Source organism: Drosophila montana, unplaced genomic scaffold (assembly GCF_035044405.1).
Source record: "Drosophila montana isolate Dmon_TW-CO22-7 unplaced genomic scaffold, ASM3504440v1 contig_3240_1, whole genome shotgun sequence".
In the NCBI taxonomy this organism is placed as follows: domain Eukaryota; kingdom Metazoa; phylum Arthropoda; class Insecta; order Diptera; family Drosophilidae; genus Drosophila; species Drosophila montana.
Genome location: NW_026998122.1, coordinates 112,435 through 132,500, shown reverse-complemented (window position 1 = coordinate 132,500; position 20,066 = coordinate 112,435). Strand labels below are relative to the sequence as shown.

The window sequence follows — 20,066 nt, the reverse complement described above, 5'->3', positions numbered from 1 at the left end:
CATGAAGCGAAGTCTAATGAAGTGGAAGACGGCAGGGGCGGGGCGGGGAGGGGCGGGGCGGGGAGGGCCGGGTCTGATGCGTACCTCCATCAAAATCGCACTAGCAATAACATTATTCGAAAGCAATGCAAAACAGCTTGACTGGCTGTTGATTAAATAATTATACCCTGCAGTCAAAAGGGGTTATCCTGGATTTTTGGGTATATTAAAAATAGATATACCCTGTACTTGGAGGGTTTATGAGGTTTTGTGGGGTATATTAAGTTGAGTGCATAGTATGTTGCATTGCAAAAAGATTGAAAAACAGATAAAATAAAAAATAGGGATATATTAACTGAATGATTTGAATCCTAGGGTAAAAAAGGGTACTTTTAGATTTGATTAGAATTTAAATGCATTTTGTAAGATTTGGCAGGCTAATATATCAAATATTATTTACAATAATTCTATTTGGCTGTTCTTTGTATCGAACATTATAAGTGGACTAAAATATATAGAAATTTTGTATACAGTTAAAATTAATCAAAATTTGAATTAAATATCTATATCGTAAATTTGAATTTGTCAATTAAATTTAAAAAGTAAAAAGTCGAGGACATTACAGGGTATTCCACAGTCAGACAATCAACAACAAAAACTTTATTGTTTCAATTGATGAAAGAAAACAAAAGGGATTAAAATTATGTAAACTAAGTGGGAAAATTGGTAACTGGAGTCTGGTAAGCCGTAAATGGTGACTGTTCGCTGTGACTGGTAACCGTGACTGCTACTCAAACTGCGACTGCGACTGCGACTGGGACTGGCAATATATGACAAATTGAGTTATTCGCATCTACATACAAGGTACTCGTACTCGTTGCGAATATATTTCATTAGTATTCGTGACGCTGATTGCATTTTAATTAACACGGCGCCAGTCCATGGACCGACCCGCCCCCGGTTCTCGCAAAAAAGCCCCCGCGCCCCCACGAAAGCGTATTGCGAACCCGTTTGATTGAATTAAAACCGAGGCACACGAAAAATTGAAAGAATCTTTTAATAACTCAATTTGTGGGTTTCGTTTGTGAAGCTGGTTATTAAATTGTTAGTTAACTAACCAAACAATTTGTACGTTAAGTGGATTTTAAATTATGCGCCAGACAAACGAGTTCCAAGAGAGAGAGGGAGGGTGAGAGGGAGATAGAGTGAGAGAGAGAGAGAGATATAGGGGCGCCTAAAACTATGCTTAGCTGAATAAATTATCATATTCATAGACTGTAAACAGATTTTACAAATGAGAGTTCGAACTTTTTGCTAGATATTCTCAATTCTGCTCAACAAAGCAAGAGCCAGGCTAAGGGATGATGATATTGTTTCGTTAACTGGGGTTGGGAGTTCTTCTTCCTGCTCCTGTTCCTGTTCCTCTTTCTGCTCCTGTTTACTGTTTACTGTTATTGGACATTCACAGTTGCTGATGACCAGCAGAGCGTACAATACATCGACTATTGCAAATGTTCGAACTGGGAATTTCATCGATCATAAAAATAAAATGGAAATTGCTACTTCAATTTATTTGCGGCGTTGCCAAAACACATAAAACATTCATGAATTATTAACAGGTATGTGCCAAGGAGTGTCCATGTGGCTCGTTGGTCAATGAACCAAACAGTTGGAGCTGGACTTCTGCTGAAAGAACTGAAAATGTAGAAGAATAAAAGATTGCATTCAGAATGTTATCGATTTGAGGTAAATGGAAATGCTAAGGTTTATCTTATGGTGTATGGCACATATGAATATTAACATAACTTTGTTTAAAACTTTAAGCTCTTATGTGTCTCTCTCTCTCTCTCTCATTTTATTCATCTTTTTCTTTTCTGCTCTTACTCAAAACAACTCTCTTCTCATTTGACTTTTATCCTCCTTTTATTTTGTATTCTAACATTCTCTTCTTTTTGGGTTTTTTCAGTTATGTGAATTTATATCTGTCTGTCTCCAACCAATAAATGATAATGCGTGCGTATGTGATTCTTCAGGTAAGTACACTCTTATATACTTTATTATATACTTAATAATATATATATTTAGCAAGTCAGACCTGGCTATACCAAATATTATTTAAGCTATATTTATTCTTAAGATATATTGTTGTTTGTTCTTGTCCTCAAATACTTCTCAAGCCGTAACTCAACTTCATATTCCCAAAACCTGCCACCATAATATTATCTATAAAAACAAAACAAAATTAAACAGTTAATCTTGCACGGCGGAACCCATTTTGATTGCAGTTCGATAAAGGACAAACGCCCCTATGGACAATGCTCTGGGGTTGGGCTCTCGGGCCCGTTTCAGGTGTTCCTTTTGACACTTTATGAAATTTATGACATTATTGGCCTTCTTTTTTTTCTTTTTTTGCTTTCTCTAGAAAGTGAAACTCTAGCGGACTAACTGTAAAAACCCTGCAACGCGTCAAGGCCAAAAAGGACACTTGCAGGATACGCAGGCAGCAGTCCACGATTGTGTCTGGCGATAAGGTGCCGACCTGTCCAAATATGAGCATTATGCCGAGTGATATATTTCTCTATTACAAACAGCGACCGCAACCGTGCGGCAGCTGGATATGGAATATGGAGTCGGAGTCGGAGTTGGAGTCGAAGTTGGAGTTGGAGTTGGAGTCGGAGATTGGAGATTGGAGATCGGAGTTGATGATGGATACGCACAGAGCGAGCCCGAACCCTGCCAAGTGCCTGCCGCGATCTGAGCTTGGTCTCAAAAGTTGCCGCTCGTCGCGAGATCTGCTATCTACAAAAGCGCGCCCGCTTTACGAGCATATGACAACCCTAAATCAAAAGCGCCGTCGGCAACTTTCATGCAAAACCTTCGGCTGCTGCTGCTGCTGCTTTTGCTGCTGCTGCTGCCGCAGGCGGAAACTGCAGAGCAGCCGCATAAATTATCTGGTGGCATGAATCTAAATTAAATAAAAACAAAAACATTTGACATTTGCCAACGCAAATCCTTTAAACACAACAAAAAAAACCCGCTGTGAGTCGATTTTCAATTTGCAGCAGCGGGAAAGTCGAGGGCAGCTGCCGCCGCCTTAAGATTTCCCCTGTGCAGCATCTTACAAGGATTCACCATTAAAAATGTTAATTAGTTGCGCAAACATTGCCAACATTACGATTGCGCGTCTCTTACGACCTGTTGACAGTGGAATGAAAGACGAAAATTTATAAATAAAATCATAGTTTACATATGGACGGATTCCTAGTCAGAGCTTAGTCGAAAACTATGTTGGATGTTTATACAACTCAGATACCAAATTCTGTGTCTTTAGCTCTTATAGTTCTTTCTCTTCCATATAACATCTTCTAACATCACTGCACTGAAATCATATGACAATCGATTCCGGTCATATGAAAAAGTAGCTGAGCAATTTGACAGGAACATGTTAAGAATTTTCTCACTGTTAAAATACCTGCCTCTTAAAGCGATACCTGCCTCATGACTGTAATTCAATCAATCCAATATTGCTTCCGATAACACATAGAAGTAGCTGGTAAATTTAACAGGAAAGTTAAAGTCAGAAGTTTCTCAAAGGCAAAATAGCTGCCTGATATATCCCAACTTGGAAGATTATGTGTACATTGTTGTAATTCAATCAATTCAAATTCGTCTCTGATAAAGTATCACATTGAGTGGCTTGTAAATTTAACATGAACATGACAATATGGTTACGACTGGTATAATAGCTGACTGCTAAAGCAGTCAGATTTGGCAGATTTTAAGTAAATTTAAAACTGTCACGAGTGCAATTGAATCAATGGAAAAACGTTATTAGAACACTTTAAAGTACCCGGCAAATTTAGCAGGAACATGATAAAAAACTTCTCACTGATAAATAAGTAGCTGCCTCTTTAAGCAAAGCTACAGAGATGACTAAATTTAAGGCTGTTATTCAATAAATTCAATATCGTTACTGCTAAGGTTTCACATAAAAGTGCCTGCTAAATTTAACATGAATATGATAACATATTTTTAACTGCCTGATAAATCAAAACACTTAACGATGTGAGCTGAGCCAGGCTAAGAGTAAATTTATTGGACCAATCATACCACAGTGCTGGAATTTGAGAACGTGGCCGTGGTGGAAGCATCGCGTGCATGCAAATCGCTGGCGGGATGCGCAGATTGAACGCCAATTAGGATGAATGTTTGGCTTTTGGCGCACGCCGCTCTGCATTCAAACAGGCCGCAGTCCAGACTGCATGACGCCGCGTGCCGCGCGAGAGGAAGAGGGAGAGTGAGAGAGGGAGAAGGAGAGAGGCAGCTGCTCAAGAACTGGCTCCCTGTCTTGCGGGCCTTCAGTTAATTGCTAAAAACTGTTCACACGTTCCGCAAATGCGACTTTTGCATACAACACCTTCCAGAGACGAACCTGAACCTGAGGCTGAATATGAGCATGAGCTAGAGTCTGAGCCTGGGCCCTGCAAGGAGCTGCCGCTGGTCACACTGACTCGCCACTTGCCACTTGCCACGCTGGTCACGTACTCATCAGCGCGAGCGTCTTTCGGGCGCTGCAGGAAATCAATATCCAGGGGCAGGTTCGAGCCTGGGATATGGACTTCCGCTGCATCCCTTACCAAAAACTGGACGCATTTCTTTTTCGAAAGTTTTGTCGCAGTTTTTGCTCTTCGGGAAATTAGGCATGTACGGTATGTCGGAGACCCAGTTATGCAAATCCAAACGAACGAAAAATCCAAACTCATAAATATCGACAATTCTACGAATTGTCTTCTTTGTTTTATTATTATTATTTTGGTCGCCAAGTCGGAGTCCAGTCAGGGTCTCAGGTGTGCGCTTTAAATGCACAACGGCAACTACCAAAATTGTAGGCCCAACTGGGTAAACACCGCGTAGTGCCCAGGCCCGGTACCGAGTGTTATCCAAGTCTCTTAATATGATACTCACGTAAATCCCCAGCGATCCGTACGGTTAGGTCGTTAAAGCCGCGACTCGAGTTATTTGTTTATTTGCCTCTCCGTCCGTCTGTCTGTCTGTCTGTCTGTCTGTCTGTCGGGCTTATAATTTCCATTCGACTTTCAGCGAATCAATCAAAGCAAACACACACCGGGAAGGTCTTCGGGTCTCTCGTAACTGCACATTCTGATCCCAAAGATAAAGCTGTCAATGACAGCTGCATAAATCAAGTGCGCATCGTATCTTAAAGGTTTACAAATTAAAAATCGCACGAATTTTCATTAAACAGGAGAGAAAATCAATACGCCTAGTGCGCGCACGGAGGGAGGCCAATAGGAAAAATTGGAAAAAACAAGTAAGAGTGCTCTAGTCGGGCGTGCTCGACTAGCAGATACCCTAAGACCAGCATCGAGTTGTTGTATATATATATAATATATACAAAAAAAACACTCACACATATTTATACAATCGCGTGCTCCTTGCACGCTGTGCTGCTTCTTCCCTTAGCTTCACACTTTGGTAAATGTGTTCCCAAATAACTCCGGTATTTATTGTACGATCTTAGGGAAACTTTCAGGGAATAATTGTGGTATCCAAATATGTGTTAATACCAAGGCCCAAGAGTTTACTTCTAAGCATTTTTACAAGTTCGCTGGGAATGGAGAGCGGTATCAAAAAACTTGATCTGACTGGGCATTACGTTAAGAATTTCAAGATCCTAGTTCTTATAATTTCTGAGACAAATAAACATGGCTCAATTGTTCCCTCCGTACAAGAATATTCGTACTTTCTTAGCTCGGAGATGCGTTCTTCTGCCTGTTACATAAACTTCCACATAGTCGTTATATCATGTTTTACCCCTTTGCAATGGGTATAAGAATACCTTACTCACGGAAAATTGTAATCCTGCGGTAGCAGCTCTTGAGCTTTCCCACTTGCCACTTGCCACTTGCCGCATGCACATCACGTGCCACGAGACGCTGGCAAAGTTCCCAGCAAATATCCCATCGAGAAGTTTTGTGTACTTTTTAGCACATATTTCGAGTTGGTCTACGCGTCGCTACTTCACAGCCGATATGCCAGAATGCCATATGCATTATATAGTATCCATATATGTGTATATATTTATATATATATATGAGCGAGCATATAAACTGGCTAGCTGTATGTGTGGCTTATGGCTTATATATGGCAGCTACATAGGGACTTAGCTGCATATAAAGAATTTCGCTCCTGCTAGCTCGATTTACATAGACACTCCAGCATAAGCATAGCTTAAAGTCACATTTTAGGTAAATCATCAGCGAATGTTTCTGAATGCAGCCCTAGGTTCGGTTAGGGTATGCTGGCCCCACGACCCGGGGTTGGAGTTCTAGTTCTAGTAAGAACGAAGGTAAGCAACACTACCTGGATTCAAAAGTATAGAAAATCAGATTCACGGACCGAACCTTTAGTTCAGGTTTGCATCGAACCTTTAGTTCTAGTGAGAAGCGAACCTTAAGTTCGACTGTGAACCGAACCTTTAGTTCGAGTATAAGCCGAACTACCGACATTTTGGTTGGATTTACTGCCTTGCACAAAAGCATGCCTGTGCCCGTATGAGCAAGAAAGGGTATTAGAATGTTGTTTATAAATTGGGCAGACATCTTATAGCTTATTTACTTTAAATGTTTAACGAGACGTTTCAACGGGGAAGACGTTTCAGAGCCCCATTTATATATTATATATATAGCTGGACCCAGTATATACATATATCATATATGAAAGTCATAATTAGATCCCAGCCATTACCTCCTAAGATACTTCAATCACTTCGATAGGCACTGGGAACAGCCTTGCAGCACCTTCCTAAAGTCTTCTTTTCAGTCCAGCAGCTGAAGTAGATATTATTTTGATTACAATGAAAAGGTCAGCAACGATTCGTATGCTGGGGGCAAGGCCTCATTTTGTGCTCTGAGGCGCAGCGGCAGCACGCTCCAACTACACATTTGCCATGTTTAGAATTAAGACTTAAACAGCGCCGAACTGAGTCGAGCCGCACAAACAACCCAACAATATGGCAAACCAAACCAAAACCAAAACCCAAACCCAAACACAGGCCAAATGCACAAGTCGAGGCGAGTTGCTGCTGCGGCGGCGGCGGCGGCGGCTGCTGGCCGAGGCTCGCCTCAGGCCGAGTCATGTTACTCACGTTCCAAACGAGCTTTTGTCAACTTGTCTAAATGATTTTTGCACACTGTAAACAAGCCAAAAGACAGTGGGACAACAGTGGGACAGACGACGACGACGACGACGTTCAGTATTGACGTTGACCCTGCACGACTGCGATTCAGAAGTTTTAGCTCTTAAGCTGTGTGTGCTTATTGTGTGTGTGTGTGTGTGTGTGCCAAGGATTCTGGACCTCAGCCCCAAGTCGTGTGCGATTGCCGTGCCAAGTAGCCCAGCAGAGCAGCAGAGCAGCTGCTGATTCAGAGGCACAGTCCGCAGTCCGCAGTCCGGAGTCCGCCCGGTCAAAAAGAGACTCGTCGTTCCCCGTGGGAGTCTTTTGTTATTGTTGCTGATCTTCGATTTTTCGTCTTCGATATTGTCGTGTAATCACGAATTTATTTTATTGAAAATCACTTGACAGGTGGCGCCTTATTTAACTAAGTTGTCAGCAGATTGGCCAGACCTGAGAGCTGGGAGCTCGACTCAGGCTTTGTATTGTTTGTGCATGTAAATGCATTTGGGATGGGTCGAAAAAGATCTATGGGAATAATTTGAAGAGGCAGCGTGTGGTTGAACTTACGGCTATGCAAAGGATTTATTGATAGAGGAGTTTTAGTAAAGGAAATGGCAAATGAGGACTGACGAGGTTAAAGTTCTTGGTTAAAATAAAAAGAAAGATATGTGACTATAAATTAAATGAAGGGAATTACTTATAATTGATATTTTTGAGATCCTCTATCAGTTAATCATTTTAATGTCCATAATTAGATGGCAAATAGGGCAGGAAAATTAAGGGCATCTTATTAGCAAAACCTTAGTTATGAAAATTATTTAAAAAATATCCTTAAATATATTTATTATTTATTAGCTGGCTTGAGGTCCGAGGTCTGGCTAATAAAATATTTGAAAATTGAAAGCTCGGTAAAATCAGCATTAAATATCCTTATATAATCTATATTTTAATACATTTATATGTTATTCAATATTGTAGCTGAATTAAAGTACAGTATATTTAAAACTGATTCTCAGGCATCCCGTTTAGAAAACGACTTTAAATAAAATAGAAAATGAGCGATAGCAGGGAAAGCAATGTGAGTCAGGAATAATTAATGAAATTAATTTTTTTTTTAGTATTTATTTTAATTTATTTAATTAAGCTGAGTCAGGAAAGTCGAAGATACTTATTTTTTTCGAACTATTTTTTCTTAGCTCGAGCAGATCTCACATAAAATATGCTTTTATAACATTTGCCGAGTCCTAATTGCCCACAATTCAAACAAGATAGAGAGATAGAGAAAGAGAGATAAGAGAGAAGGAGTAAAAGAGATGCCTGAGTCACTTATTCTAACGAGCTTGTAAAGTTTTAAGATATTTTATTTTATAATTTAACTATATCAGAAGAACAATCTGAAAAGTACTCTGATGATTTCACAATTGAGAAATTGCGCAATATCCTTGATACATATGATCCTAGTAATAATACATATCAAGGATACGCACAGAATGCACCTGAAAATTATAATTAATCAATGTTTATTATTTTGTTCTTATCAGTAAAAAATGCAGTCAAATTTACAAATTACACTGGCTAATCTAGCTCTTGTCGTAGATATCCCTATATATTCATATGTCAGTCGATTAGAACCAGCACTCTCTCCACAATTCAGCAAGCATGAAATTCGTGTGGACTGAAGAAAGTAATAGACATGGAAGAGTAGCACTTAGAAACTACCTGAACTTCTTTGGCCAAGTTAAGCAGCTAGGATTATGCCACATTTTATGCTGTAAGCCAGGCTCGTTCAGGGAGCACATCAACATTTCAACATCACAGACTGGCAGAAACAACGAGGGGAAGGGCTACAGCAAATATTTTTATTAAGATATTGAACAATTGAACGTAGCTGCCATTAAATATCAATGCAATTCGCACTCCAACCAAACTAAAGCAATAACAACAACAACAATAAAGGGGGAACATTATAAAAACAAGAACCGCAATCGCACAAATGACTCCCCAGTAGGTTTTCTTATCGCCGAGAACACAACTCAATGTTGTTGTGCGGCGAGCAGCGAAATCTCCAGAGGATGCCGCCAGCAGCAGCGGCTACCTGGCGACCGAGAGAGAGAGAGAGAGAGAGAGCGAGTGAGAGAGAGAGAGAGGGAGAGCGTGGAGGAGCATATGTGGCAACGGTGAGAAGCTGCGAATGCGATTAAGCTGCTGCTGCTGCTGCTGCTGAGGCAGCAACCAGAGTTGTTGTTGTTGTTGCTGTTGTTGTTTTTGTTGTTGTTTGTATGGCCATAAACATGTGGCAAGTGTGGTTTTTGTTGGTGCTTTGGGGCCGCTGTTGCCGTTGCTGTCGGGAGAGTGTCTGCCGATTTGTGCAACACTTTGATGCCAAAAAAAAAATAAAAACAAAACGCAAAAACAATAAACAAAGCCAAAAAGGCAGCTGTGTGTGTGTGTGTGGATGCTGGATGCTGTTGTTGCTGCTGCTGCTGTTGCTGCTGCTGCTGTCGCTGCTGCTGCTGCTGCTGCTGCCGCTGTCGACCTCGACGCAGCGGGGCCGGCCTGCGATTTTGCTCTCCGAGGCAGTTGGCTGCGCTCACTTGGGGGCTCTACAAAAACCTGCTCCACCACCATTTGCAGCTTGCAGCAACAACAATAGTTGCAGTCGCAGCCTCTGCTGGGAGCAGAGATGACGATAATGATGATGTTGACGTCGTTGATGATGATGATGATGTGGATGTGGATGTGTGGCTGTGTGGCTGTGTGCCTGATGATGAGGCAGCGGCAGCCAACCAAGCGAGCGTCCAAGCGACCATGTTTCCTGATGCGAGGCGATAGTTTATCGCCAATTTTCGTGCCGTGCAGAGGTGAACGCGGACCAAAAACGTGCGAAAGTCCAACACAGAGCCCCGAGCCGAGCTGTGAACCGAGCACCGCGAATATTCGCAGCGAATCCTCTTTTGGCGATTTGAATCCTAGAAACTCGTCGTCGGTGCGCGAAGACGCTGTCATTTGTTTTGCTGCGATTTACAGCCAGTTGTGCGAGTGTGCGAGTGTGTGTGTGTGTGTGTTGATTTTGGCGAATTCGCCGTCGCCTTCGCCGTCGCCGTCGCTGTTGTTCGTCCTTGCCGTCGCCGCGGCCATGCGCGTTAACGGTAAATAATGGCCGCCATCTTGGCGTGCCCGCATCGTGCGAAATCAAATCAAAGATAAATATAACCAGATATATAGATAGAATATATATAGAGAGAGTAATTTATATATAGAAATATATACACATATATATATATATATACATATATAGTTGGAGTGTAGTGCCGACTCGTCCGTGTGTGTGTGTTTGTGTGCGTGTGGAGCAGTATGGAGCACCATGGCAGCGGATTTGTGGCCTCACCCTGGGCGGCGGTGCTGGGCCATCACTCGATGGCCTCCGATGCGGGCTTTGCGGCTGCAGCGGCTGCGGCGCATGTCCAGAATGTCGCTGCCGCACATCATCAGCATCCGATGCACGGCCATCCGCATCATCATCATCATTCGCATACGCATCCGCATCCGCATACGCATCCGCATCCGCATTCGCATCACCATCACGCGCATTCGGCGCATCATCATCTGGCGGCGGCGGCGGGCGGCGGTATGCCAATGGATTTGCATGTGCCCCAGGGATTTCCCTACTATAGGTAAATAACGAGCCTGAATGGCTCTCTATATATAGAAAGATACATTCACATGCGACACAGATACACTTGTGCGTGTGTGTGTGTGGGAGTTTGTCGCCTGTCTTTTGTTTTGTGGGCGTTGCCATATTCAAATTATCCTGCCAATGGCGCCGTACCGCAGCAAACCTGCATTGCACATGGAAAATTATGCCACTTAATGCCATCTATATGGAAGCTACTATTCCACCCATGTCTCCCCCGTGCGAGTGAGATGACAGACAAATGAGCGCAAATTGCGCATAGATTGGCATATAATTGATGGTACATAAATTATGCCAGCACATAATACCCATAAGAGCTTTCCCATTAGACACCCAATTAGCCGAGCACAATCATTAGGTGGCAAATGGAAATTAAGTTTGGGCCAACCACATGCCAAATGCATGTGGAAATTGAATTCTCTTTATATCTCTCAGTATTCAAAGGGGGTTTTTTACATAAATTAGATATTTGTTTCACTTGCAATCAGTTTGACTAGTTAAATATATATATACATATGTATATAAGTGATATATGTACATATATGAATATTAAATTAAAACTTTTCTACAAAACAAATATGTATGCCTGTATATATGTATATTGAACTAGCAATATATATATATATATATATTTGATTTTTTAATAATTTTTAAATTGAATATGACTTTTTTAAGGCTCTTTCGAGTGGTACAAAAAATTATTATTAATTATCTACAGTAGCTTATAAAAAAAAATATTTGAAAATCATTTATCATCTTCTCGCCACGTAAATGGGCTCAATTTGCATATATGTTATTTAGTTTTTATTTTAAAAATCACTTGTTTAAATGGAAATTGAAAATCATGCTTCAAAAACAGACTTATTAACAAACAGACACATGTAAGGATGGACCTATATACACTGTTTCAATGGATACAGGGTATAATGAAGTTGTGAGCACATTCAGTAATAAGTCCTACAATTACTCAATAATATCACGTATACGTAGCACGAAAGGCTCTTAAACACCACGATTAGCTGAGTTCATTAGGCCAAGTCTGTCCTTCTAAAACAATTATTAGAACATTAAATATTGAGCGTAGTTCTTGTGCATATCAAACACAAAAGAGGAGCAAGACGATAGATCTTTCCTTTGAGATCGATTAATACCAACAAAGGCTACAGATATGATATATTCGTTTTTCTTCTCCCATACAAAATTGGATATGTATACTTGGAGATATAAACTTGTAGATATATACTTGTAAATATATACTTGGAGATATATAAAGGGATATATACAAAATTGGATGTATATAAACACTTAGGAAAGCCAACTTGAAACTAACAAAAGTGCACGCAAATCTCACAGTTCCTTCAGAAGTTATTTAAGAATGATTTATGGCCTGTGTAGGGCAAAGGCTTTAAATGTCTCATGTTGTCAGCATACAGGGTACAACACAGTCGATCACTCTTGGTGCTCTTGCAGTATATTAAATCGATCAATTTTCCACTTTGTAAATCATTTTAATTAACTGCCGTTCGTTCGCCCAGCTAATGCAGTCAGACGTCGTGACTATCAACTTATTTCACCCACAAATGATAATCGGCTGGCTTTCCTTTCAAAAGCCGCTCACAAAATGGGCAGCCACCCAATTTGTTCAATTTGCAAGCGGCGATCAGCGTGAAATGAGTGCAAAGCTTGCGAGATTTTCATTTAAGAAATATATAAGAAATTAAATTACCAAAAATAATTTGGCCAGAGTTTCGCAAAGGAGGAGGAGGAGGAGGAGGCGGCAGCCGTTACGGAGGTGCCAACATCGATGAAACTCATAATTAAACTAATTGAATTTACGTGACAATAACACTTTCCAGAACGGGAAGGCGATCGAGTGAGCGATTGTCACGATATGGATGCCCAGCTGGAGGGATGGGATGGGATGGGATGGGATGAATCGAGAGACTCTCCGTTATGGAGACGGGCTCTGGCTGGTGCATAAAGTTCAAGCTCTCGTAATGCATGGTTATTTTCAATATCGAAATATGAAATCGGCATCAAAGAACATTTTGCCGCAGCCAGAGAGGGAGAGCGCAAAAGAGAGAAAGAGAGGGAGAGGAAGAGGGAGCAGAGGGCATTGCGATTCTCGGCAAGACATTCCCACAACAATATGGCGATGGCAATGTAATTCATGAACTGTGATTGGTGGCGCGTCCATTAACTGAGGGTCCCGAACCGAAACGAAACCAAAGATGGGAGCACCAAGACGCAGCAGACGGGCAGACGGGCGGCTCGAAGACGCGAACGTGGCTGAGCTACCAGTCGCTGATCCAACTCCAGAGCACAGACCCGAGACCAGAGACCAGAGACCAGAGACTGGAGATCCGAGAGTCTCTCAGGCCTCGAAAGCACAATCAGCGTCTATCAGCATTTTTCAATTATATCGAAATAGCGTTATCCGTGGCTGGATCGCGTCAGAACGCATAATTACTATAATCACCTGAGTTATTACCTTGGCGAATATTGGCGAAGACATACGAAAACGCCAAAGTCATATTAAAAGCAACAAGCTCGGTGAGAGAGAGCGGCAGCGAGTGAGGTGTAGAGGTGGAGAGGGGGGAGGAGAGCTGCGGCGCTTTACTCGAGAGAAACAGAAATCTAAACTGTGATTGTTGTGGCTGCCCCCCTCCCCCTTAACCCACCTGTACAACTTGCCCCATGCTGCGGCTGCCTCAATTTCATTTTGGTCTTCTTTTCCCATTATTTTCATTTGGCATTTTGTTTATTCCTCGTATTTTTGCTTCGTTCAATTCGTTAAAGCTGCACATTAAAAATTACACTCAGCGAAATGCCGGGCAGGAAAAGCGTTCTTTACTTTATATGTATGTATATGTTCTAACTGGAAAATTGCCGGGACGTTTGTTTTTCATTAAAGCCGAAAGCTGGCCGCCGCACGAACGGCATTTTCATTCCGCAAAGCGATCGCCCCGGCTCAACACAATTTTCCACGGCGTTGCCCCCAAAATGCTGGTCACTTGCGGTCTTTGCGGTTTCGAGGTCGTCCCCCTGCCTCCCCCCTCCCACCCACCGCTACCCCTTTCTCAGACACTATCCAGAGTCCAGCAGAGCAGCAGGGGAAAAGGGGGGGGGGGGGGGGTGCAGAAGTGCAATGAAAAACCATCATTTCCACAATTTATATTTCGAACGTGATTGGTGGACTGTGCACTCTTCTCCAGGGGCTGCAAGGGGCTGGCAGGGGGGGAAGGGGGAAGGGGGGCCAGTGCAACGCGGCCATTAAGAAATTGCTGTAAAGCATAAAGAGCAAAATGAAACCGAACAAAAAACATTAAGAAAAAAACAAAAACAACTCAACGCGAGAAAATGAAATAAAATGCTGCAGATTATGATTGCGATTATGTTGGAAGCTCGCGAAATGAGGTTTTCAGGCACCGAAGAGGCGAAGAGGTGGTTCAGGGGGGGGATTGGGGAAATACACTCATCCAAGGATGGGAATTAATATATGTATATGTATGTGTGTATGGGAAGAGCTCGAGCTGCACTGTGGCCATCAACCTTCTGGGGCTTGACCTTAGGCGCAGCGTAGCCAATCCATTCTGTGTGAGGAATTAAAAACCCATTTGCAGTAATTATCTTTTGGTCAATACAGGACTGCAAAGCGAAAGAATAAATGTCGCTGGTTCAACTCCCAATTCCCTGTCTTTCCTTTTATTAGAATTTTCTTAATTGCCTGCAGGCCATAAAAGCATTGGTTTTTTAAAATATAATATTGATATTATAATAGGTCTCATTTATATGCGTTATTTAAGAAAGATTGTTTTAAACTTTCAATTTTGTTCAGGTATTATCCTAATTCCATTTACAAAGGTAGGTCAAGAGACAATGATTAGGGCTCACTGAACCTATGCATCCGCCAGACAAGCTGATCTTAGGCATGAGGTTTTAAATAGGTCAGGTTTCTTAGGGTATCCCTTACTAAATGGGAATAATTTGTTTTCTTAAGCAAAGCTGTAAACTGAGAAGGCTTAGGGCAGTTCATAATTCCTTGCTGAAGGAATAAATAAAAATATTCCTCTACTAATTCCTACTCCTACTTCCTGAGCTCCGTTCAGTTAATAATTCCTTGCTGAAGGAATAAATAAATATATTCCTCTACTAATTCCTACTTCTACTTCCTGAGCTCCGTTTTTACATAATAAGAGATTTTTCGATAACATGTTGGCTTCCATCTCTTCTTTTACTAATATTATGGAACCTTGGATGTCTGGGAAATATAAGCTCGGAATATTAAGGTGCAGGTCGGAATTTATCTAATTCTATGGAATAATGAGCAGCTGAATGAGTTTTAGTCTGGTGAAGAGGATAATTATATAATCAGATATGATAGATAATAGTTAGGTATGCTTCTCGATATCTTAGATCGGTTACTATGCCTTTCTATATTTGAGAGGGTATTTATATATCCAGATATAATAAATATAAGAAGCGTATGCCTCTCAATAATTAACCCCAACTTCAGACTGCAACTCAATTCGCTAGCAGCTCATAATTCCTAGCTTGTAATTCCCAAACAGTTCTAACTCGTGTGCCCCTATTCCATTTGCATCTTCTACCCCATTCTAGTGCAACAGACCTATCTTTTATCTCTTTTCTACTGATCGGTTGCCGTCTCGAAGGTGTTATGCGAGCCCCACCCCAAATGCATTACCAGCTACACTTGCACAGCTTCAGGTGCACGGCGAGTGGGGCAGCCAGTTGGGGCACAGCCCACGTCGCATTCAATTAAATTATGTAAATGAAGCCAGGACGAAGACGGCCTCTGAAATTGAGTTTGCCGCCAAGACCAAAGTCAAAGTCAGCCGAAACCGAAACCTTAGACAGACCCAGAGCTGAGACCGAGAACGAGACCGGGAACGAGACCGGGAACGAGACTGAGACCGAGACGAAGAGCACTCCACCCACTCCGCCAGAGGCAGAGGCCGTGTTGCAGGTTGCCCGTCAAGTGGAGTAAATTACAGACCGAGTTGCACGTGTTGTTGTTGTTGTTGTTGTTGTTGTTGCTGTCGTTGTTTGTGTTGCATTTGCCGCAGCTGCCGTGGCGATTGGAGCTTGATGAGCTTGATGTTCACACAGCCGCCAGGCATAAAGCTATTACACGGGCACACACACACACACGCTGACACACACACACACACACTCGCACACACACTTGGCTGATGTCCTTGCTGCCGGCAAATTCAAAGTGAGCCAACAATTTCATCAACGCCAAGCGACGATGGCAACTTCAACAGTCGCTTCTGCTTACAGGCTCCCCCCTCCTTCGCAGCACCTACCGCCCCTTCGCCTCCAGCTGCTGCTGCTGCTGCTCCCCTTCCGCCTTGTTGCTGTTGCTGTTGTTGTCTTCTGGTAGCGCGTAAAATTAATTGAAATTCATGCCATGTTACAATAACAATGATTAAACGGCACACACAGCGAAGCACAAACATGTGCCAATGCCAGGGCTGGCCCTTGGCTTAAACACTCCCCCCCCCCCCCCCACACACACACTCATTTCCCAATCCCTCCTCCCTTATGCTACGCCAGCTGGCCAACAGTTGCAGTTTTTCTAACTGCAACGGCCCCAACGCACACACCCAAAGTGCAAAAGTACAAATCCCTGTTTGGAATACCAAATGCGGCGGCTGTGATTAGCGCTGATTCATAAATCGATTGAACGGACATTGAACACGACCAAGAGACAGAGACAGAAACAGAGAGGGAGAGAGAGAGAGAGAGAAAGAGAGAGAGAGAGAATTGTACTTGCAGCTGTCTGCTTCGTCCTGGCTGCTGCCCGCGATCAAATAATTGAGATAAATATTGAGAGAACCCAAAAACAAGCCGCAAGTTTTGAGCAAAGGTCTCAAGAACGCCAACAAACCAGAAATATAACGAAATTTAAATGCTCTTATATAAAAAAATATGAAAAGAATGAGCACTATAATAGAAAATAAAATTCTACGAGCCGTTCTTAATCCTTAACTCATAAAAAGTTGTAAAAGGAGGCAAAATTAGCTGCTAGTCATGTTTGTTATGTCTGTCTATCTGATCGATATCTGTCGCTGTATCTAATCATATCGATTGTTATCGATTTTAAAGCGTAACTCGAGGATTATGAGAGATACAGATAACAAATTTGGTATGTAGACTCGCGTATGGCATCTATACACAAATAATGCTTCTTTTTCTATCACAACCCTTTCTTCTTGAGAACATCTCAAAGAAACTTTATAATAGATTAGAATTACGATAATTGTAAATCGTTTTTAATTAAACTAGGTAACATTCTAGAATTCTCAACGAGCTTAGTTTTGGGTTTTTCAAATTTGGTGACTAGTCACACAGAGAAAAGATTCAAGCCCTGCAGCCAGGGTATGTTGTGGGCAGAGCTTTACGCTTTTTCGCAAGACTTTGCCAGCTTATAAATATGTATGAGAAGTTTCGAAATTGTTGGAATCCCTGCCGACAAGCAGCACAAACAAAAAACAACAACACAAGGTCGGTAAGAAGACAGGCGGCGATCGGTCGATGATCGTACAGGTCGATCAGTCGATCAGTCGAACAGTTCGTCAGTCAAGAGACTTGGACTTCAAAAACCCAAACGACGACAGCCAGTCGCATCGAGGAGAAGGAGGAGGGGGCAGGGTACGCCGGCAACGCTGCAGGAAGAGACGAGGCAAAAGGCAATCATTGATCAGCGGAATTTAGAGCGAAAATTTGATATTAAGGCCAAGAAATCGAACGAACGAACGAACAGCCAAAAAATTACTTTAAAGAGGAAGCAGCAAAATAATATATATGAGAGAAGAAGCAGAGCACAAAAATAAAAAAACACAGCCCAACAAAATTGTTAAAATAAAATTAAGCAGAAATAAACGCCCCGATATGAGCGCAGCCAGACTGTGACGAACCCTCAATTTATTGAGCCGCGCGATTGCCGTGATTCTCTCTCTCTCTCTCGCTCTCTCTCGCCCTCTCTCTCTCTCGCTCTCTCTATGTGCCAACTATTCCCCAACCAGCGCGTCTTGCGCTTTAATATAAATAATTGTTCACGGCTACCGCAAGTTGCAGCCGCAAAGTGGATCGGCGACATTACAAGAGATCGCTAGCATCTCAACTCTTTTGGGCACAATCAATAATGATAGATCAGCCAGTTAGGCCGGAGAGGGGCGTGAGGAGTAGCGGAAGGGGAAGGGGGCTGCTGCTGCTAGGGGGAGGCCTGTCAACAATGAGGGGGGGGGAGCGCGCGTGCGATCAGTGTCCGACCGCAAATCGCTTTGGGCGCCTTGACAGCATCATTCAAAAATAAATACGAGCTGTTGATCTTTCTTTTTGACGAGCACCACTAACAATTTACAGTGGGGCAAAACTAACTAAAAATGTCACGAAGAAAATCAAAAAGTTACAGCTTATTAGTTATACAAAAATTTAAGCGAAATTCTTTCCATTTAAAAAATAATAAGAAATATTCCATTAAATTTTCACACCACTGTCAACACCAGCCATATGTTACAGTGGGACAAATCTGAATATTTATGAATAAAATATTAAATGACAGCAATAAGAACTGTTATTATAGAGCTCTAAAGTAATATCCTAAAGTTATTCATAACTATTTACAAGAAATTTTCTATGTAAAACTATTTGTCCTGAATGATTGACTGTCTGATTGACTGACTGACTAACTGACTGACTAACAGATTGACAGATTGAAACAGAGAATATGAAGTTAACATAATCAATTAATCATATCAAATTATATCAATTTATCATATGACAACTGACAATTGCCTTAACTATCAGTTAAATGTAAAGTGCAGTGTTTTTAAGATAATAAGTTTGATAGAAAAAAGCAGCTATTCCCTGAGCATGGACTTCTCTGGCGTTAGGGATGTCCAGATTTGTATTGATTTATTCCAAGCTCTAGGACTTTCTAGCTAAAAAATGAGAGCAGCTGTTCCCAATCTACTGACAAGCACTTCTTCTCTTCTCTTCTCATGGGTTCCTATGTTTAACTAACATACAAATTATCTAAGAATTTAAATGTAAATTATCATTTTATTATGAAAATGGTAGGAAAAGGCTTTTTATATTTATCAGTAACTTAACTTAACTTGCCTTAACTAATCTTTCCAGCTATTCGATTAGATCTTTTATGCAATAACAACAATTTATGTTACTTTGAATATATTTTTTATTATTTTATTTAAACTATTTAATTGAATGTGGATGATAGGTTCTATATCTGCCGATTTCTCGACCTTTTAAAATGTTTCTTCTCCACGTTGAAAACTTATGAAATGCACAACTGTCTGTCTGACAACTACTGGAATTGCTTTTTAAGTATGTACAAACATTTCAGTAATCACTTGTCCCCATCGCATAGTGCATAAAAGGACAGGTGATGGGGCAGGGTGTTGGGGGCGGACACGCTGGCTGTGGCAGCTAATGGGGCAGGGGCTGGGACTGGGACTGGGACTGGGACTGGGACTGGAGCTGGAGCTGGGGGGCAGCTGCATACGAACGTTCAGTTAATTGGCCGCGCATTTCGTAGCCTAGTTAAATGTGTAGATTACACACCTTATTATTATGAAATATGTACCATAATTATGGGCACTTTGGGCTGTGCGCCGTGTTTGAGAGTCTGGGGGCCAACCTCTTCATAGTCACTCGGAAAGCCCTATGTAATTTCCGAGACTCTCTGTCTTGGCCAGAGTCAGAGTCAGAGACAGCCTAGTTACTAGCCAGCCCTTCTCGCAGCGCCATATATTGACAATGCGGCGTCTCTGGCTTGGCGACAACGTCGCGACATCGCAAAAGCTGTCGATGAGGCTGACGATGAAGACGACGATGATGTTGCATCTTCCGTCTCGCGTCTCCCTTCTCCCATTGGGCATCTCTCCGTCTGTGGCTCCTGTTTTCCTCATGCCAATTTATTTATGGTGCGGTACAAGTTTTTACGCACTCAAGTGCTCTGAGACTAATTGGGCACGAAACGCAATCAAAGTGACGACGACGCGGAGCAGAGCCAGACAGAGCCAGAGCCAGGAGCAGAGACAGAGACAGAGCCAGAGCCAGAGCCAGACAGAGGCCAGCTCCACAAAAAGCCCAGCGTGTCCCAGGTTCGACTCGTATCGCGAATCGATTGACTTGAACTTTATAACG

The 20,066-nt window shown here is 42.0% G+C and overlaps 1 protein-coding gene across 3 annotated transcripts in view; it reads left to right on the top strand.

The window, feature by feature from the left end:
- Nucleotides 1-10,528: 10,528 nt before the first annotated feature.
- Nucleotides 10,529-20,066, top strand: part of trh (trachealess) — a 36,637-nt gene continuing 27,099 nt past the window's right edge. For all 3 annotated transcript variants that reach the window (XM_064690216.1, XM_064690223.1, XM_064690215.1), the window contains exon 1: nt 10,529-10,848. In XM_064690216.1, coding sequence (XP_064546286.1) covers nt 10,529-10,848 — 320 coding nt within the window. The remainder of the gene's footprint in view (nt 10,849-20,066) is intronic.